This window comes from Sarcophilus harrisii, chromosome 4 (genome assembly GCF_902635505.1).
Source record: "Sarcophilus harrisii chromosome 4, mSarHar1.11, whole genome shotgun sequence".
Taxonomy (NCBI): Eukaryota; Metazoa; Chordata; class Mammalia; order Dasyuromorphia; family Dasyuridae; genus Sarcophilus; species Sarcophilus harrisii.
The window spans coordinates 332,489,122-332,510,941 of record NC_045429.1 but is presented as its reverse complement, the minus strand read 5'-3'; the positions used below and the strand labels follow the sequence as shown (position 1 = coordinate 332,510,941).

The 21,820-nt window shown below is 45.2% G+C and overlaps 1 protein-coding gene across 5 annotated transcripts; it reads left to right on the top strand.

Moving 5' to 3' along the window:
* Positions 1–3,119: 3,119 nt before the first annotated feature.
* NFE2L1 (nuclear factor, erythroid 2 like 1) lies at positions 3,120–21,589 on the top strand. Of its 5 annotated transcripts, none has more exons than XM_031966111.1 (6): positions 3,120–3,222; positions 4,929–5,953; positions 10,945–11,160; positions 11,505–11,594; positions 11,840–12,001; positions 13,164–21,589. In XM_031966111.1, the coding sequence occupies exons 2-6, from the start codon at positions 5,444–5,446 to the stop codon at positions 14,196–14,198; spliced, it is 2,013 nt and encodes a 670-aa protein (XP_031821971.1). In that variant the 5' UTR covers positions 3,120–3,222; positions 4,929–5,443; the 3' UTR covers positions 14,199–21,589. The 5 variants fall into 5 exon arrangements, with proteins under 5 accessions (XP_031821971.1, XP_031821967.1, XP_031821970.1 ...); XM_031966107.1 differs by having other exon boundaries at positions 12,873–21,589; XM_031966108.1 differs by lacking the exon at positions 3,120–3,222 and adding an exon at positions 3,267–3,285 and having other exon boundaries at positions 12,873–21,589.
* Positions 21,590–21,820: the final 231 nt, after the last annotated feature.

Sequence of the window (21,820 nt, the reverse complement as noted above, 5' to 3'; positions counted from 1 at the left end):
GGGAGAGAGAATTTGGAACTGAAAATAAAACTTAATTTTAAAAATTCCTAACTGTGGTTAGCAACAGAACCTCATAGTTTCTCTATAATCTGATAAATTACATTTTTCTCTTAACCATAAAACATTTCTGATATTCATATCGGGTCAGTATACTGCTTCTTACATTCAAAAATGCAACTACTGCAAAATGATCTACTTGTCCCAGAACTTTGAGTTAAATAACTGTAACTTTTAAGAGCTCTGAGCAGCCTTAACATTGTAACATCTACTTGATATGAAGATACATTTTCTTAAACAGACAGATGAAGCAAGGTCATATTTTGGTCCTCCTCCCACTTGATTACAGAGCAGCAGGACAGGGTACTAAATCAATTATAAAGGAGAGAAAACTTCTAGCTCCATCTCTTCCTTAAACTCTCCTTCTTGGGAAGTAGTTCTAGCACTAGTCTTCCTATAAAGAAATAGGTTTAGGTATGTGCCTGGGTCCTTGGATACCTTTTCCCATTTGTTTCATTTGCTATTTAACTCATATTAATAGGCTTTGAGACTGGGATTACAGCTAAGAAAATGACTGAAGTTCATTCTAATGATGGATATGTCCATGAGGAGACCTTATGAGTTTAAGAGGCCCTAGGCCAATCTGATTCAGCTGACTAATAGCAAGGAGAATTCCTTTTTTTGAAGTAAATAACCAGTTTCAAAAAACATAACTGGGAACTATTTGGACAATAGAGAGCCAGGGGTGAAATGCAAACTATCTATTTAGTGGGCCTGCAAACTACTTTATGTTTTGATGAGGTTTTACATATCAGCCTGCCTACAGCTTCTAATAGTAGCTATACATAAAATTTATATATCGAAATAAATATCCATTCCATACTTGATTTATATTGTGCTCTCCACACTAGACACAAGACCCTAAACTTTGAAGAATATGATGGGGGACAATATTTAAAGAGTCAAAGATTATGAGCAAAGGTTGTTTGTCCTCCATGCTTGGAATGCACTCTATTTAAGCTGTATTCAATTTAATTAATACCAAGCATTTACGTGCTTGCTACCTGCAGGCACATTGCTAGGTACCCAATAGTAGAAGAAAAAAATCAATTAGCCCCTGTTCCACAGGAGCTAATATTCTCCTGTGGGGACAGGCTACCTACAGTTTGCTTTTCAATATAAACTTCCTTCAAGGCTCAGCTCTGGTGCAACTTCCATTGTGAAATATTTCCTGATTCTCCCAGAGATTCCCCTGATCCCCTCCTCAGATTGCCCTGTATTGTATTCACCTGTAAACATGTTGCAACCTATCCAGGAGGGTTTAAGTTCACTGAGGACGCATAGCCTTTTCATTTTCTCAGCCTTGTGCTGTGTGGCACATAGTACTCAACTAACGAATGTTCACTTGAAATGGAAATTAAGACATCTCGGCTTCCTTCAAATCGCAGCTAAACTCTCACTTTTTCCTGAGTGTCTTCTTCTATTGATTATTTTCAATTTATCCCGCACATTTTTGATTTCCTTCACAGGCTAATTGTACACTATTTCAAAGTCCGCCTCTTTTTATACAGCAAATTAACTGTTTGGACTTGTATACATATATTGTATTTAATTTATATTTTAACATATTTAACATGTATTGGTCTACCTGCCATCTGGGGGAGAGGGTGGGGAAAAGGAGGGGAAAAATTGAAACAAAAGGATTTGCAATTGTCAATGCTGAAAAATTACCCAAGCATATAATTTGTGAATAAAAAGCTATAAAAATAAAATAATAAAAAAAAAAAGAAAAGGAAAAAAATTTATTCTGCACATATTTTGCTTTAATTCTGTCTCCTGGAGAATAGGGACTATTTTTTGTCTTTCTTTGTACGCTCAGTGCCTGGCACAGAATAGGGCACTTATTGCAATGACTGGAGGAGGTGGCACCACAGGCTCAGAGGTGGAAGAGAAGACGTTTTAGGGTCAGGGGCACCAGGGTGAACAGAGGGGCAGAGAGATGTCTGGAGCAACTGGAGGCGAGTTATGGATGAGACTGGCAAGGTGGGGGAAGGGGACGCCATTCCTCTGAGGAACGTTCTGGAACACTACGGGAAGTACCCAAACCACGCAAAGTCCCGCCTTTTCCTGGAGGACTGAAAAAGAGACTCTGGGGTCATGTCGCAGGGGTTCTCAAAGTATGGTCTGGAGAATCCTGGGGATCTGAAACCCTTTTAGAGGGTCTACAAATTCAAAAATAGCTTTTATTTCCAATAGGGTAAATGTCTAGAAATATAACCCAGAGAAACAAAAACGCTTTGGAGAGAGCCTCGATCATTTGTAATAGGATCACGAAACTGAAAACAGAAGCGTGAGAACCCCTGATGCAGAGTGATGGCGAGGGCAGGCGAGACCTGCCTCCCCGCCCCTTCGCACTCGTCCTGGCAGTCACCTCGCGGGGGTCGAGGGCGGGAGAGAAGGGGAAATTCTCGCTTCGTGATGTCAGGCCACTAGGGCGTCAACCACGGTGCCAGGGGAAAGCGTAGGCAAGGACGAAGAGAGCCAAGGTCGTACGAGAGGGGTTCCAGTTCCCGGGCTCAAGATGGTGGCGCCGGCGTCACGGGCCCCAGAACACGTGCCTCCGGCTCCGCCTCGGTTCCTTCTCGGACCCCGCCCTCACGTCTCCCTGGGCTTCTGCAAGTCACGGTCAGGTTCCCGGGAGGGGGGCTCTGCGCCCCGGCGGTGACGCCCCTTCCTATCCCACGTGCAGGGACTTAATTTCTAACGCTCCTGAGGCCTCGTAAAGGCCGCAGTACAAAGTTTCCAAGCCCAGCCCAGTTCCGAGGCCCCTTGAGTCTGAGGGAGAGGGTTCGTGCCCTGGGTAATTGGGTGTCTTCCCTCAGTCATTGGTGAGGCCACACCACGAGGAGGAGCCGCACAACGATTGGTCCGTGCGAGACGTCAATTAGGGCGGGGCGAGGGGATCACCCATCCATTGGCCCACTGCTCCAGACCATCGCGCTGATATTCGACGAAGGGGTGTCAAGAGGCTGTGAGCTGGACGTGGATTGGTGGGGTCGTTGCTAGAGCTGCCGCGGGGGCGGGTCTTGCAGTGAGGTGGAGGTGGGACGGAGAGGGGAAGCGGCGGCGGCGGCGGCGGCAGAGCGCGCAGGGCCGGCCGGCGGCGGCGAGGCCCGGGACGCTGGCCTACGGAGCTCTGGGGGCGGCGGCTACCGGACTCTAGCAGTGGGTATTGGCCTTTTCCTCGCCCAGGCAGGCAGGGCTGGGCCCGGGGCTCGAAGCCCCGAGGTGAGGGGGCGGCCCGGGAAGGGTTAGGCGGCTCGGGTGGGGTCGGGGTGGTGGGGTCAGGAAGGCCGCACTTGTTCCTTCCCAGAGTCGCCCTAGCTTCGAGAAGGGGAACGGCGACTGGCCCTATCGGGACTCGCCGTCCCCGGGGCTGGGCCTGGGAGGACCGACCGGGTGGGGGTGGAGGACAGCTGCGGAGGCCGGACTGGGGCCCCACCGGGTTCTTAAAGGGGAAACGGGTGGCAATGCATGTGTGAATACGAGTGCGTGCATCTATGATTCGGGCGTAGGTATACGTCTACGTCCGTGCACTTGTTTGCATGTGTGATGTCCACATACTGACTGCTGAACGTTTGGGGTCTCGCCCCAGACTGATTATTAATCAACTTGTGTGGCAACAAGAATACCGAGCGGCGAGTATAGGTTTACTCTGAAATCCAGGTGATAGTGGCTGGAAGGAATGTGTGGAATGCCCTTTCTTCCCTACCCCAAAGGATGGTGGAGAGTAGTTAAACCCTGTGATCCAGGCAACTCTGTGCCAGGATGCCCTGCACGGAATTGACAAAGCCTGGCTCGGAATGTGCGAGGAATGAAGAATTTGCAACTTTTTTGACAACTTGGAACGGAAACTTGACTCCTCTGGACACTAACTAATGTTATTTTTATTCCAAAGCCATATTATGATGAATATAAAGTTATACCTGCTTAGGCAAATTCTGTCCAGAGAATAATTATGCACTTATGTCTCCATTTGGCTTTTCCATAATGATAGGAAGGGGAAACTATCCCAAGGTATATTTTCTGCTATAGGTGTGGTATATAGCCTATATATCTACAAACTCTTATCTAGGTTTATCAGTTCTTCCTATGATAGGAGATCCTTTTTTTGCATCATGAATCACTTCAGTAGTCCGGTAAGCCCCTTTCAGAATAACATTTTTAAATTCAAACATAAAATACATAGGACTACAAAGGAAATCAATTATCTTGAAAAAATTATCAAAAACCTAAGCTAATCTTTTCTGTCCAACTGTTACAGAAAGAGATAGGAACAGTATATTTGGAGCTGGAAAGGCTAGTGGAGACCACTCCCCTCATTTTACAGAAAAAGGAACCTGAAGCACCGAGAGATTGAGTAATTTGCCCAGAGAACCATAGTTAGCGACTGAGTAGAATTTCAATCTAGATCTTTTTGACTCCCAAGTCCTACGCTCCATCCACCAAGCCATGCTGACAATTAGGTAGTTCAGAGGTCTTTCTTTCCTGAGACATGGGAAACTGACTCCTCAAACCAAAAATAGAATCTGGGTAGTGTGTAGGGGAATTCAGACAATATTTATGCAAAGTGTTTTGGTTGCTTTGTGTGTTGTCTGTTTTCTGTATCCAAAGCAATCTCTTTGGGAAGTTTAATTCAGTGAATATTATAATTTAAAAGAAAAATTCTGGGTTTTTTTTTGTTTTGTTTTGTTTGTTTGTTTTTAAGCAGTATTTTCTATGGGTGTGTTCTCAAGTAATTTTTCTCCTGTAAAAAACTCTTTTTAATCCAACATTTGTTGACATTTTTTATTTTTTATTTTTTTACCTTGGTCATTGGTGTGTAAAGTATGGTGTCTTATCATATTTGCCTTTCTAATTCCTATTTTTAGGTTTTTTTGGAAACCCCCTCCCTCCCCCTGGGTAAGTGTCAAGGAAGAGTGACATTCCAACTCAAGATTTTTTTTTACATCTTCAACCGAGAAATAAAACTCAAGGGGAGAAAGGAAAGGGAGAAAAAAAAAATCAGCTGTCCTTGAGAACAGCCGAGTGGAATCATCTAAAGTGAGTGAGGAGAGGAAGGTGATATTGACTGTATGTGGATTGTGGGGTCAGTAAGTCACATGAGATTCTTGATGTTGGGACTGGCTTAGGATTAATTGTACTTTTAGAGGAGAGGTGATGAGAAAATGAAAGTGAATGTGGTCTGGAACCTGGATTTGACTTTACTCAGAAGGCTTTCTGTCCTGGGCGTTGGTGAGCTCTGACCCTGTGTTCCTGTCAGGGTTAGCTACAAGGTTGGCACTAAGGAGTAGGACTTACTGCCTGAAGCAGTGAAGCAGTGGCCTTGATTTGTATTCTGGAAGATTTAAAAACTGAAAAGAATAAACATTCTGGTCCTTCAGCAATGCTTTCTCTGAAGAAATATTTAACAGAAGGACTCCTCCAGTTCACCATTCTACTAAGCTTGATTGGGGTGCGGTTGGACGTGGATACTTACCTGAACTCGCAACTCTCTCCACTCCGGGAAATCATCCTGGGGCCTAGTTCTGCCTACACACAGACCCAGTTCCACAATCTGAGGAATACCTTAGACGGCTATGGGATCCACCCCAAGAGCGTAGATCTGGACTATTACTTCACAACCCGGCGGCTTCTTAATCAAGTGAGGGCCCTGGACAGGTTTCAGGTGCCTACCACAGAGGTGAATGCCTGGCTGGTCCATCGAGATCCTGAGGGCTCAGTGTCTGGCAGTCAGCCCAGCTCAGGCCTTGCTCTGGATAGTGCTAGTGGCCTGCAGGATGTGACAGGTTCAGAAAGTGGGGTACGGGAAAGTGAAGCTGAACAGGGATTCGGGGAAGAGTTGGAAGATCTTGGAGCTGTGGCTCCTCCAGTCAGTGGAGAGTTAACCAAAGAGGTAAGCAACTCCATTTGTGGGTGGTTTGGGCCTGAGGGGGAGGGAGGAACTGTTTGCTTGTATTTGTGTTCCTAGCTCTTAGTAAGGTGGCACATAGTTTGTCTAAATAAATGCTTGTTGACTTTCTGTTACTTGGGTTATGGGCATATTTCCATTCCTTCTAACAAACTGGACCACTTCAAAAAAAGACTTCACTTTTAGGCACCTTGGGCAGGAAATAGGGGTGAATTTTGTGATTTGGGTATGAAGATCAACAAGCTGCTTAGGTACCCCATGTTGGGCAGTTGTCCCATCTCCTGCAGTATTGGGAGGTGCTGTTTTGTGCTGCGATTTATTTATTTATTTATTTTTTGTCAGTAGGACACTTCAAAGGGGAGAGGAAGTCTTGTTCCGTTGTGCTGTCCTATCTTGAATACCTTTTGCTAAGAAACAAATCTAGTTTCTGATCTTTCTTCCCCACTATTATACATATGCCCTATGGGCAATTTGTTCTTTTTTATTTACTGAGTCTAGAGCAGTTAGCTTTTTTTGGCTTATTCAATGAGCGGATTTAGTAGTTAGGCAGCCAGGTGAAGGCTGCTCTCTCACTTCTGAAAAGACTAATTAAGAGAAAGAGGGAATAGGGTGGGAGTAAAAGATCAAACTGCATTTTGCCGCAGAAGTCTAGCACTAGTTCAGAAGATTGCTATTTCTTATTGTGGTCAATAACATTATTTGGAACAGAAAATGGTGCAGTTGTTCTCTTTCTCCTATATCCCAACCAGATTTTTTTTTTTTTTTTTAAAAAGCACCCTAAAAATAGAACTTAGTATTTTTTTTTTTTTTGACTTTTATGAGCTGACTTCCCAGACCAGGGGACTGAAAAAGGCATAATTGTCTGACTCTTTAAGGGAGGGTGAAGGGCATTCTTTTGGGCTTGTTGAGAAAATGGGGTGAATCTTGGGGAAGCAGAATAGTTTGACTCCCTTAAGTTTATCCAAGTTAGCCGTTTGCCTCTGTGCTAGGCCCTATTCTTGCTGTTAACTCAAAGATACTGAGAGAATATGGCCGACCTGGAAGTCCAGCTAGACGGGTCTGCTTATAGAGAGAGATTGGGCCAATATGGGCACAGGCCCAAGAAGCAGAGTCTCCTTCATCCTCTATTTTTAAACCTTTTTTCCCCTCTTGAAATCATTCCTTACTCATTTTTTCTTCCTGTATATTCCTTCCTCCCTGTCTCTTTTGTTCCTAGTGGTGCTGTTTTCTCTGTACCCTGTCTTCATCCCATTCTGCTTTGCCCGGGCCTGCCTTATGCTCTTGGGCAAAACCCCTAGTGCCCCCAACTCCATCATTGGCAAATTACTCTGCCGTAAAACACCTCCTAGTCTTCTTCTTCCCCCTTCTCTCCTCCGCATCTCCCCCACCCCCCAAACTAATTTCCCGAAAGGGTGGACATGACTGTGCTTGCTGCTTGGAAACTGAAGTGGAGAAGGCTGAGCAGCTAAGTGTTGCTGTTCCTTTGCCCAGGCCTCTCCTGAGACTGGTGGGGGGAAGAGAGGGATCAGCTTTGGGAGGGGCCTGCCCCTTGTGTTGACTCCTGCCTTTCACCTCTAGGCTTGGTATTCTCATCTCCTGTTGAAATCAGAGGTGGAAAAGGAGATTTGGGGGTTGAATGGCAAGTGGCTCCCCAGAATAGGCCAGATGGGAGATGGCGTATTCTACTGGCCTCAGGTTTTGCTCTTTTCTCTAGTCTTGGTGTTTAGATTTTATGCCATAGTGAAAGAAGCTGAAATATGGCTGACTTTGCCTCTGCTTCTGAATTTCTTTCTGGGTCTTTAGCTTTTTTTTTTTTTTTTTTTTTTTCCCTCAGAAAGGCTGTGCTTGATATTTTTTGGAAGAGTTTACTACTTCTTTTGAGAGTAAGGCACTAGCATAAAGGTATACTGGGGGATGGGGTGGGGTGTGAGTGTGGATTTTAACATTTTTATAGCATTTTGGAGATGAAAGGAGGAAAGATAAAAATACTCAGCCCTAGAACATGTGATTACATTACTGGAGATGGTATTTTTGTTAGAGTTACAAGGCCCCCACTCCCCTTAATGGTTAGGCCTGTGCAATAGCCAGCTATAGCCAAAGCCCTAGACAGGAATAGGATTCCCTTCACAGTTGGCATTCTGCCCAGAGCAAGGGGGTGAGGCTGGGACTGAGTTTGGGGGGGTGGGGTGGGCTGTTTACAGTTCTTGCCTGGCCATGAGTAGCCTGGGACATGCTGTTTCTGCTGACCTTAGGCACAAAGGGAGCTGAAGGGGGAAGGGAGTTGGATTTTCCTCCTTCAGAAAGCAATCCAAGGAGTTTAACTTGTTATTATTTTGGTGAGTGCCAGGGGCTTTCCTTACTGGGCTATATTAGGAGAAATAGTGCGAAGAATCCAAATGAAAGAAGGGTTAAGACTGAGGTCATAGGGTTGTGGTTAGGATCCCTACGGGCACCTGTCTCCCTAAGTGTTGGTAATAGGGGCAGCTGATACTCTGCTAGCATGTGACTAGGCCCTGCCATCCCTGTGACATCACTGCACATGTGCAGACAGTTTCCACTCCCTTCCACTGGATCTGACCTATTTAGGGTAGCCAGCCGCCTATTTCCCAGTGGGTCTAGGCCTATAGGGTTCCAGTTTAGGATTGGTACTTGGGCCCAAAGTTTCCTTGGGTTTGGATACATAGTGAATCCAGATCTCCAGGAAGAATAGAAAAACTGTTTCCACTTTGAGAGAAGAATTTAAATTTTCTGGAGAGGAACACTTATGGCAACTGGGAATAGCCCTCAGAGAATCTGCCTGCATGTCCCTGCCTGGACTTGGTAAGCAGGATGCGACAGCAGGGGGAGCAGCATCTCCCTCCCCCAGGACTTTACTGCGCCACCCCAGCTGACTAGCCGGGCTGGGTGGGGCCGCCAGCCCCTGGGTGCATCTCCTCAAGGAGACCCTGGGATGGGATGGGTCCGTGCTGCAGCTTCTTCAGCTGTCCTGGCCCAGAGATTGGTTCCAGCTCAAAGCCTAGGTAACCAGCTTTGGGAGGGGATTGGATCTCTGCATCTCCAGCAGAGATTTAGGGGAGGGGATTGGCTCCTATTGCAGTCTAGGTAACTAGAGTGGGAGGGGATTGGCTCTTTGCGCAGCCCAGCGGCTGGCCTGGGGGAGGGGATTGGCTCTTTCCGCAGCCTCAGCAGTGACCTGCTGGGTGGGGGGGAGGGGGGGGGGGGGATTGGCTCCTTGCTGCAGCCTAGGTAACAAGTTTGGGGGATGTAAAGGGGGGAAAGAGGGATGAGCAGGGTGTGGGGTTTTGGGGGATGATAGGTCTAGGAGAGAGTTGTCCCTCTCCTCTGCAGCCCAAGCACGCAGCATGGGGTGGGAATCCCATCTCACTGCAGCCTCCGCGGTGAGCTCAGGGTGGGGGCTACCAGGTACCTGAGGAGAGAACTGGGGTCTTGAGGAGGGAGGGAGCAGTTCAAGGATGAAGGAAGGGAACTGGGCTAGGTTGCTTTAGCACTGGTGGGGTACCCACTTTGGGCCTCTCCGCAAACAAGGCTACTCTGCCACTCTGGTGTGTCTGCTGAATGCAGAGAGCTCAGCGCAATCCCTTGTCCAGTTCCCTGATCCAGCTGTCCTGGGGTGCACTTCACAGACCATGACCCGCCTGGACCGCGGCATGCACCATGGTGGGGGCCATTCCAGAGAGAGTCAGTCTCTTAACTCTTTGTTGTCTGAGGGCAGGGCAACCCAGCCCCTCTCTGATCTTTGGTCCAGGGCCTCTGCTCAGGTTGGTGTGTGTGGACAGACTGAAACAGGGAGAGATGCTACAGGAAAGTTTTGAGGGGCAGAGTGGAGAATGGAGGGGGAAAGGTCCCCTGGGACCCTCGGAGAAGGTGGGTCTGAGAGTTCTGGTTTACAGGGTATCTGGGAGTTAACCAGTAAGTGGGAAGGCAAGTATTTTTAAATCTAATGGAAAGGAAAGGGGCGTTTGGGGGGTGGTGGGAGAAGAGAAGCTTCATGTCATATAGATAAAGATATTGCTGCTATACTAGGGATTTGCAGCGATTGAGAGTCACCTGGGTAGAGAAGGAAGGGAGAGAGGTTTGATAGACACAAGAGTGTTCTGTGAAGATGTTGAAAAGGACTTAGATGTGACTGCCCTTGAGTGGAAAGGATAAGTGGGGGTTAAATTCTGGGGTGTGGTAACTATAGGAAGTATGGTCTTTCCAGAACTGGGAATGGACCTGTTTTCTTTTGTGAAAGGGTGTGTGGGTGGCAGGGGGTATAGCTCCTGACTCCACCCCAAGACTCTCCTGGGATGGAAGCTGTTTTCTTGGTACTGCTTTGGTGAGGATTTGGGGGGAGCTGCTGAGAGACCATAGGCAGGTTTCAGAGCCTCATCTACCTGCTGCCAGCTAGGAGAAGTATGCCAGAAGGAAAGTTGGGAGGGGGGCTTCAGAAGGGGGGCAGTCTGTTCTGTTGCATCAGGTGGTTGGAAATGCAGGGATTTTCCTCTCCAGCCCAACCCACCCATTTATGCAAATGACAATGGCACCACTGGCTGATGCAAGCTCCTCCACTAAGAAGCAATTCTGCATGACAATTCCGCCCTTGTCTACTCTGGCCAAGAGCTGGCCCTCCTGAGCCCTTAAAGCCACAGATAATCTATCCCTAAATTGAGATTTCCCAGTAGTGAGGACTGTACACCTGGCCAGGGAGTTTTTTAGTCCTGTAGCCCACCAGGACAGGATTATTATAAGCAGCTGAGTCTGCTGGCTACCTGGGTGGGTCTGATTGCAGAGTCAGGAATAAATAAAACTGTCCTGATGGGAAGGAATGTGCCTAGTGCTGGAGGTTGGTGTTGGGGTGTTGTGGGGATGGATGGTGCTTGTTATTTGCCAGGATTTATGGAGACACCTGGCTTCTAAGGTGTAGGACAGGGATCCTAGGGGACCTGAGAACTGAGATCTGGTCTATCTTACAGGACATTGATCTGATTGACATCCTTTGGCGACAGGACATTGATCTGGGTGCGGGGAGAGAGATATTTGACTATAGCCATCGCCAGAAAGAAAGTGAAGTGGACAAGGAGCTGAAAGATGGGGGGGAATGTGGGGACAGCTGGCCAGATGAGGGAACTGAGGCCCTGGCTCGAAACCTGCTAGTGGATGGAGAGACCGGGGAAAGCTTCCCTGCACAGGTAAGAGCTCACACACTTCATTGTCATCCTCTTCCCATTTGTTTCCCACCCTCAGGATGAACTTATTAATGTATTGGCTGCTTTGTAAGTCCTGTGGGATTGGGAGTAGTAAAAAAGAGAATCAAATCAGGGGAAGGCTTTCAAGTAGCTCACCCTAACCAGGCTTAGCAGACTTCTTGCCCTGGGTTCCTCCTCTAGAGAAATCACTTTGAAAATGACTGTGGTCCTGTTCTAATCCAGATCTAGTTATGGTACAGCATGAATCACTTCTCTCCCTCCCCCTTCAGATCTGTTGGGGGAAGGCTTTTAGCCTTGGCCCACTTCAGTCAGACTTTCTGCCTTAGGTGCCTGGTGGGGAGGACCAGACAGCCCTGTCTTTGGAGGAGTGCCTTAGGCTGCTGGAAGCTACCTTCCCCAAAGGGGAGGAGTCTGAGGTGAGCAGAATTCAGGGGGATGCCCTCTGCATTGGCTAACCTTCCTACAGAGCATAATACTCTGGGTCAGTCACTGTACCCATCCGTATGCCCTAGAGTTGCTGGGGATTGATTCAGAGGCAGGAAGTAAGAATTAAGCAGTACTTTGTGGGGAGATATCTCCCCACAAAGAGCTGAGGCTGGGCTTCAGAATAGGGCTGTTTTTCTCCTTTTCCTCCAATGAAAGCTTGTATTTTTGTCCCCAGTTTCCAGCTTCAGATGTTTCCAGTATAACAGAAGCTGTGCCTACTGAGAGTGAGTCTTCAGTTATTCAGAACAGTCTCCTGTCCCCACTTCTGACAGAGACAGAATCTCCTTTTGATCTGGAACAGCAGTGGCAAGACCTCATGTCAATCATGGAAATGCAGGTAGGAATAGATGAACATACTGAGCAATAATAGCCCCAGTGGGGTGGGGTGGGGGGGTCGGGATAGGGGTGGGGGTGAAGCATGTTCTGCTAATTGTATACTGAGAAGGGAAATGGGTACTTTTCTCTTTGTCCATTGTCTCCAATGTGGAGATATGGATATTGAAATTAAACTCGCAAGTTTTCAATATTAAAGCCAGTACCTTCCTTACTCAGCGTAAGATTCTCTTTTTTCTCCTAGAGTGTGCCCTGTTCTTTCTTGGTTTAGATAACTTTTCAACTAGAAGACTGGGCATGTGGTAGAGATGGAGATCAAGACTTGTGGTCTTTTGCATCCTCTAAGTAGAGGGAAGCCTGGCCAAAATATGATTCAGTTTTGACTAAAGGCAGGGACTTAGGACCTTAGGAAACATTTTGCCTCTTAATGGAACAGAACTGTACAATTCACAGCTAGAATTTGGACTCATGAGGACCTGGAGTTGCCTCAAAATATTTGAACTCTTATCCTTAAAATGAATAATAGCTAGTATATATAAAGTGCTTTTAAAAATCTTGTTTTATCCTCATTACAGTCCTGGAGGCATTATTATCATTATTCCCATTTTTATGGATGATAAAATATAGACAGACAGGTTATATAACATCATGTTTCTTCACAATGGGGTTTTGAGACTCAAATGAAATGTCATGTAAAGTGTTTTGCAAACCTGAGAATGTTTATAAAAATGGTTAGCCATCACTGTTCTTAAATCCTGTTTTCAATGTGATCTACAGATCTTGTTCTGCCTGTGCTTTAGACTTTTCTGCCTTTCCTCCTCCCCATGCCAGGGAAAGATCTCGCCAAACTGACCAGCATTTTTCTCAACTTTTAGGCTATGGAAGTGAACACAGCAACAAATGAAATCCTCTACAGTACCACATCTGGAGACTCCCTGAGCACCAATTACAGCCTCGCTCCCAGCACTCCCATCAACCAGAATGTCAGCCTGCATCAGGCGTCCCTGGGGAGCTGCGCCCAGGATTTCTCACTCTTTAGCCCAGAGATCGAGAGCCTTCCTGTGGCTAGTGGATCCACCCTGCTCCAGTTGGCCCCCAATAACTCCACCAGCCTCAATTCCACTTTCGGTTCCACTAATCTGACAGGGATCTTTTTTCCTCCTCAGCTCAACAGCACAGCCAATGAGACTGCCGGTCCTGAGCTGCCTGATCCTTTGGGCGGCCTGTTGGATGAAGCCATGTTGGATGAGATCAGCTTGATGGACTTGGCCATTGAGGAAGGTTTTAACCCGGTGCAGGCCTCGCAGCTCGAGGAGGAGTTTGACTCTGACTCGGGACTTTCCCTGGACTCGAGCCATAGCCCTGCCTCTCTGAGCAGCTCAGAAGGCAGCTCTTCTGCCTCCTCCTCTGCCTCCTCCTCTGCCTCTTCCTCCTTTTCAGAGGAAGGTGCTGTGGGCTACAGCTCTGATTCTGAGAATCTGGATTTAGAAGAGACTGAGGGGGCTGTGGGTTACCAACCTGAATATACCAAGTTCTGTCGCATGAGTTATCAGGACCCCTCCCAGCTCTCCTACTTACCCTTCCTGGAGCATGTGGGGCACAATCATACCTACAACATGGCCCCTGGTGCCCTGGATACCTCAGACCCACAACTCCCCGGGTCCCTTAAGAAGGGCAGTAGAGAGAAGCAGGCTGACTTCTTGGACAAGCAGATGAGCCGGGATGAACACCGGGCCCGAGCCATGAAGATCCCCTTCACGAATGACAAGATTATTAACCTGCCAGTGGAGGAGTTCAATGAGCTGCTATCCAAGTACCAGCTGAGCGAGGCCCAGTTGAGTCTTATCCGAGATATCAGGCGCCGAGGCAAAAACAAGATGGCAGCTCAGAATTGTCGTAAACGGAAACTAGATACCATCCTTAACCTCGAGCGGGATGTGGAGGACCTGCAGCGGGACAAGTCCAAGCTGCTCAGGGAAAAGGTGGAGTTCCTCAAGTCCCTGCGCCAGATGAAGCAGAAAGTGCAGAGTCTCTACCAGGAGGTCTTTGGGCGGCTGCGGGACGAGAATGGGCAGCCCTACTCCCCCACGCAATATGCCCTGCAGTATGCTGGGGATGGCAGTGTCATCTTAATACCCCGCACACTGGCTGACCAGCAGGCCAGGCGCCAGGAAAGGAAGCAGAAAGATAGGAGGAAGTGAGCCTGCCTGGAGAGGAGGGGGACAAAGCTCACTCTGATAGAAACTGGAGAAAGGCTGTGCCTGGAAGTGCTGGAGGAACTTTGATGCCTCTTATCCAATATATCTTCTCAGACATGACAACTGCCGGTCAGTGTACAGGAAGATGGGCGGGCCCTCCACTGTTTGGCTCTGCTCGCCCTGGCCCTTTCCCCTCCTTCACCTCCACAGTGGGGGCTGAGGGCATTTTGGGGCTCCTGGGGCGGGGGGGAGAGAAGCCCACCCACACCCATTGTTTTTGGAGGGCAGGGATGGAGATAGCATTGCTGGGGGTGGGAAGAAGCTGAAAGGTGAGTGCCATTGTGGGTGATAAAGGAAGAACCTTGTGAAAGAAGGAGTGAAGGAAAGAGTCTGATTTTTGGATAAAGGTAAAACACCCCAAAAAATCAAAGCGGGAAGAAAACCATGGGGGAAAACCTAAGCTGGAATTCCAGACTATGGGTTTTTGTGACTGAGTCTTGGTCTTCTATGTGAGTAAACCCTACCTATTTCACTCTGGGGAAGAGGGGGTGACTGTCACTTTACAAAGTGGGTTGGGGGAGGGGTCCCCTATTAACTCTTTAAAATTCCATGTACATCAGCATTCTTGGAGGGAACTCCTAGAGCCTCCCTCCACCCCGATTTTTTTTTTTTAGTCACTTAGGCGCTATTGAGACCCTATGCCAAATACCTTAGGAGGGTTTTGGGGTCAAAGGGAAGAGTTAGCAGGGCAAAGGGTGGAAAGAGCCATTAGGCCACATATTTCCCCCACCCACCAAGCATGTGGCACTCACTGCCCCCACCCTCAACTCCTCCCTAGCCAGCTCCAAAACTGCACCATTCCCACTGCAGCCTGCATGTGAATGCTGTACTCTTTCCATCCCCACTCCCCACTGGTTGAAGCACTTTGTTGTTTTAAGAGTTTCTTGGGGGGGGACCTCCCGGGTCTGGGAGTTGTTTCCTCCTCCTTTTAGAAAGAGGAGAGGCCCCCAACCGCCACCTTAGGGAGAAGTAGGAGGAGAAGCTTCTGTGGCAATCTCCAACCAGTATTCAGCACAATGTTGGGGAGTAGCCCATTCTTTCATCCCTCCCTCTCTCCCTCCCAACAACTGGGCTTGTCACTGAAAAACTAGGCCTCTGTTAGGATTTCTCAGAATTTCTTTCTTGCGCTTTGATTTTTTAGGGCTTGAGCCCTGTTTTTACTTCTAGGGTTTAGAGTGTTTGTGTTGAGTAAAAGGGAGATGCCCCAATATTCAAAGCTGCTAGATGTTCTCTTTGCCATAAAGACTCCGTGTGACTGTGTGAACACTTGGGATTTTTCTCCTCTGGCCTGAGGTCAGTCTGTCTTTTTTGGATTTCTTTCTGGAGAAATGTATAGTGAGTTTGGTGGGGGCCTAGAGCACCATCCCACTTTAGGGCACGGATGGTTTTTTCTAGATGCCTCAGCTCAACAAGGGCAACATGGGACCTGGTAAAAGGCAGGAAGGGGAAACATCCACATGCGGCTGAGACTTGAGGGTCCCAGTAGTACCTGAGGCACCCATTTTTGTTTTTGTCTTGAATTTAGTTTGCAGCTAAGATCACCTCACGGCTGGGTTCCTATAAGAAGTTTCAGTTTCTGAACCAGTAGAAGAGATCTGGGGGATGGAGGTGGGAGCACTGATTTCCCCCCCTCCATCTGGAGGTCTCGATAAGTAGCAGGAACAGAAAGGAATAAGCTTGGAAAATACTTAAATTATTTTCTTCTTAGGTTTTATTTTTAATTTATCTCTGTGACCTGCCAGGGAGAGAGGAGAGAGAGAGAGATGCTGTGAGCACATGACAAAATAAAATAAACTATAATAAAATGGCTGATTCACTCACTCAAGTGCAATTTTTTTCCCCTTTGAGTTTAATTTTTGGGGAGCAAGGGTCCCAGCTACAGTGAAACTGCAGTAAAGGGCCCTTAGCTAGTCAGCCATTTGTGTGGCTGCAGCCAAACCTGAACTGATAACTAGAGAAAGCAGAATGGGGAGGAGAGTGTTTTTTTGTTTGTTTGTTTGTTGATTTTTTTTTTTTAAAGAAAAATCTTAACTATATTTTTTTAACCTTTCATGTATTGTGCAGGTGAGCTATGTTTGGGGAGGAGGGTCTCTTTTCCAGCCTGTGTCAGCTGGTCCCTGTTATGATGAAGAGGAAAGGATTAAAAATTCACTTTTGGCCACCTCTACACAGTGCTGGCCTGATTGAAGTGTTATTCTTAGGGAGCCCAGGCTAGGCCCTGATACCTGGCCCTTGCTTCCTGTCTCTTCACCTGCTATGACTTGTATTTTTATGCCTGACCTTGTGCTGTGTGTAATTTGCTCCAGTGGCCTCTGCCTGCAGGATAATTACAGTGCATTCTTGCCCTATGGTAATAAAAACCCGAGAGCCACCTTGTGCTGTAAAGCCCAACATTGCAGCATGGCTGAAACGAGGGCTTATGATGCTGGGGGAGGGGACTGTCTGAAATAAATGCCACCAAGCTGGAAAAAAAGGTTTGTTGACTTTTTAAAGAGATGCCTAATGTTGAGGCCTAAAATGTAAAGAAGGGGTGATCTCACACTATCTTGTGGCTATTTGGGATAGTATGAATTAGAAGGAAATGGACAAGTTTGAGCCTGTGGAATGGAAGACAATTGTTTTTAAGTAAACTTGCTAGCATTTGAGATGGATGGTTTCCAGAGTGTTCAAATATTTGAATTAATTACATTTATCCTTGTCTTTTGGCTTGGGGGGGTGGAAGATAGGCTGTGACTATGTACTTACTTAGGCTGATGTGCTTAGACAATCTGGATCCTGCACTTGAACCCAAGACTCAGACTCCAACTGTAGTGATCTTTTCATGCACAACTGCCTCCTTTGTGTTATTGCACTGTTATTTCCAAATACCTCAAAGCAATATCAGAGAAATGAGTATTTTTTTAAATGACCTTAAACTTAGATTAGGCCATTTGGTACGTTCAAATCACAAAAATAACAGTTTGAGTCCCTCCCTTCTAATACACACATACGCTCATTTTTTTGTCACTGCTCTATGTAACAGGTATTTAAGATTCTCTCTGCCAGTCAGCTATGCTGGCACACCCTTTGATAGATGGGTAATGGCCATTCCTCACCCCCAGCTCTTCCTGAGAAATGTACATTTTTAATATCATTCCATTTATCTGAGGTGGAAGACGGTTAACCCTACCAAAAAGTCTGACTTTTTTGCTGATGTCACAGACTTCGAGTGTTACAGATTCGGAATTGGCATTTATAGACTTTAATTGCTATCATATATTCTGGCAAACTAGGGCCTGGCACATCTGGAAAATAAAGAATTCTCAGATAATGATTGGTCATGGCTAGCTTGTCAATCACCAAAGTCTAAAACTAGACCTCTCTTTCACATGTAAGTTTAAAAAATTAGTGACCTGGAATTTTACTCGACAATTAAATGTGAAGATGATATCTCAGTGAAGCAGCTTTGGTGGTTATTACGAAAGAAGTATCAGGTAAGAAAGAGCAATTTGGAAAGAGATTGGATCTATTCTGTGTTGGCTGTCTTCCTTCTTTAGATTAAAGCTGAACTGTCATTACTGGGGCATTTACAACAACTAAGTCAGTGGAAGGCTGCTTCAACCAGAGCTCAGCTCTACCCTGGTTGGCCCCTAGATCTTTTGACCCAATGACCAACTACTACAGACATTTTTGCATTTTGGCTTCATTTGGCAGCCAATTAGAGCAAGTGTTCTCCACAAAGGAACACAAATCTTCTCTTACCTCATAGCTTGCTATGAGGAACATGGAGATGGGACTATCTGGGTTCTTTGCATTATGTTATACATGGTCAGTAGTTACTTCTCAAGCTAGACTTTAAACCTAAAGTTTATAAAAAGCCTTCTCTTTCTAAGAGAAAAACCCTGTCTTTAACCAATGCTAGAAGTCTTCTAGCAATTTTAAACTAGGCCAGCATTGTCTCCTTGACAGATAATTTTTTTTTCTATTCCCAGATACTTATCACTTGGAATATTCCATTGTTTGATAATTTTGCCTTTAGCTCTTCAATCACATCACTTATACTTCATCACTTCTCTTTAGCCCCTTAGGTCAAAACTGAACAAGGAGTGTGGAAATAAGGGTAGAGTGGGACACAAATTCAAAGAATAATGTCAAAGCATAATTGGGAAATAAATGTTACTTTATATGTTATCGGGGAGGAATAAAGTCCAACCAGATAGTTCAGTGCTCTTGCTAAGTGGAGTTAACATAATCAGGGTAAGCGAGTGTACAGAGTTACAACCAGCACTAAAATGTAATTAGTTCCAGGCCATCTTAAATTGAAAAAGGCTACAAATTCACTTTCTTTCCAGATGCTATTTTCACCTCTTTAGGAAAGCAAAAGCTTACGATGATTAAGGATAAATATTTGAGAAGCTGAATTGTGCTTTTGGATTTTAAACAATTAAATGAACACTAGTAACTTGAACTTTTCAATCCCCAATTCAAGACGGAGTAGAGAGACTTACAAAATCAGCCATCCTTTCGGAACTAGGACCTAGAGTTGTCCAAGCTAAATAGACGCTATGCCAAGAACAAACAAGTTGGGTTAAAGTCAATTAGTATTTTAGAGTAAATAATAGCTTTGGTTCAGGCTCTCAAACACATACCATTAAATTAACCAGGTCACAAGATAAACCTTGTTCTGCTGTTGGGAGTTTAACACAAGCTATTTAACATAAATTTTAAAATAATATATTTCTATAAGATAAAAAGCAAGATCTTTATAAAAGCTTAATTGTTCTTCACATGTTCTAAACTTAGAACCTCAAGCACTACCACTTTCTGACCTTGCTCTTGGAATTGAGTCATCCTTCTTTGCTTAAGGTGCTTGGGCCTTGCTTTCTGTGTGTTTCAGCAAGGGGGGGTTGTTTCAGATTTCATTTCCTTTTAGCACATCTGCAGTCCATTCAGCATGAAGCCAGCAAAGCAGCATCTCTAAGATGAAGACATGACCTGTAGGTTGAAATCTTAAAAAATCAGATTTCCCACAAAGAAAATTTAAATGTTAGACACCATGTCTGAACTGGCTCCGATCTTGTCTAATCTACCAACTAACTAATGATGGATGTTGACAGGCCAAGTAAGATTCCTTTTCACTCTCTACATACACTTTCCCTGGATCACAATGGGGAACCACTAGCGAATGATAATGGACTTTTGCTGTTAAATGCATTGGTGAAGTTGGTTCATTTACTAAGGATCTGATCCAATAATGTCCTTATTTTAGTCCAGATGGGCTAGAGCAGTAGAAGAGGGCAGGATGGCTTTTCTATTCCTAGCACAAGTTCTAGCAACTGAATGTTAATGGTTACAACTCCCAGGCTTTAACACCCTTAAAATTCTTTCTGAAGGCTCTTAGTAACTTTTCCCCAAAGGCGTAGAACTTCCAAGAAAGGGATTTCTGGTCTAGAATTCTGAATTCTATCTTCTCATCTTAATAAGCAGCAAGTTGCCCCAACTGCAAAGGGGAATGGAACTGCTTGGCAAAATCCTGAGATGATACCTGAAGCTCTTATTTTCCCTACTATTGCTCATAAATACTTCTGCCAGTACCATGTATTTCTCTAAATCAGACACACTAACAAAGACAAACCCAGACTTCTGCACAGGAAGGCTTATCTTTGATATAGCACAAATCACCACTGTTACATCCATTAATATCCCAGGAGTCAATTGGAGCTGAACCAAAAAAAAAATCTGTCTCATGATATAATTGAGAAAATAATAGTAGTGATTACATTTAGTGCTCTGAATACTTCAGGTATGAAGGAACAATTCTAGTCATATGCTATTCCAAACTTTTAGAATAAAGGCCTCCAAATAATAGATTTCCTTTAAAATAGTCCTGTAAATTAATACTGCCTCAATTACTTACAGGCAAGAATGCTGATTGATTTCAATGGAATTTTACAGTTCATCTTTCCAGTGATGATGAACTAAAGTGAGAGACGTTAAAAATGGGGCCAAGTCTCAACAGTTTTAAGATTTGTGAATTAATAACTCAGGATATGATATTTGTGAAAATGAGTTGGGGTCTGTCAAGGATTGTCAGAATCAAGACAGACAGACAAACTAGTGCCCATTAAATTCTTGGCATTTTCAGTAGTGCTCAGATGCAGGGAAGGTACTGATGGGCCTTTAGGATTTCTACATTTTAAGATCCCTGGTACACCTAAAAACATCCTGAAAGGTTTCCTAAGCTATATTCGAAACTTCTTTATAGTTAGCAAGGAATATATGAACTGTGCTGGTACTAATAATATTTATCTAGGTTTAAAAAGTACTTCTAGTCCCAGAAACACAACTGAAGTAGATGATTTAGGAATCATCTGTTATCTAACTCACCCCAAATCCTCCAGGGCTCATCTAGCTGTCAGGTGGACCAGTCCTAGATCCTTTGTTATCAGGCTACCAACAAGTTGAAAGTTCCCAGACCAAAGTTCTTGGCAACAGGAGGTTTAGAGTCAAGACAGAAAACCAGGGATTATAAATCTAAATTTTTATTAAGACAAAAACTGACAGAGCTTGGTATGAAGTTCAAATCCAACAAGTTTACATCTTAAAATTTTCACAGAAACTTAAAAACATGCTTTAAAAAAAAGACTTTTTCTTTTTACAATGACATTCTAGGATATAGCCCACCCTAGGTGACATGAGGAAATGGTGGGTCTCATGATTCAAGACAAGAATTATTTCAGGGACTGGGTAATTCCCAGGATTTTTAAAATTCCATTTTAACCACGTTTTTTAAAAAAAGAACCAATGCCCAGGGTAAAAGTTCATTCTTTTCCTGAGGCTTTCTAAATCATTCAACCCTTGTGTTGATCTGATTAAACTTGTGCTGTCAGTGTTAGAACACCACCACAAATGGTTTCGGAGTTCAAAAAAAAAAAAAAAAAAAAAAAAAAAAAAAAAAAAAAAAAAACCAAACAAACACAAAAAACCAGAGGCTCCAAGAGTTATCTACCCCTAAGACTATGGGCCCTGTCATCCTCTACCCCCACATATCATTGGCTGGATAGGCAAGCTGAGATTTAAAACAACTCAGTTGGAAGAGACTGGGAGGTTGTAGGATTTTCAGTTCAATTTCAAGAATTAGCACCTTTAACAACAGACTGGCCTATCTGTGCTTCTCTTCTCTCCCTTCAAGTCCCCCTCCCGACCCCAGCCTCTAATGTCTAGAATTCCATCTCCAAATCAGTTTGGAGTAGTTTTTGGGAGATAGCACTAATTTCAGACAGAGCATACCTTGGCTTATAGGTTTTAGACATTCACAGCTTTGTACAGTCTCTCACAGTCCTCATTTATGTTGCCAATGACCATTTAAAAAAATTAAGTTTCTGGACATGGAACTGGATTATTGTCAGTTCACTTCCCCCTGTCCCCCTCCCCCATTTTAACAAAAAAATGACCCTACTCAATCCCTTTATCCCTTCCCCCACCCCCTCCAAATGATACACCAGTAATAGCCAAAAACTACACACATGCTACGTGGTAAAAATGCAGAGTTAACACTATTGGGAAGGCGGCTGTGGGTTGTGGAG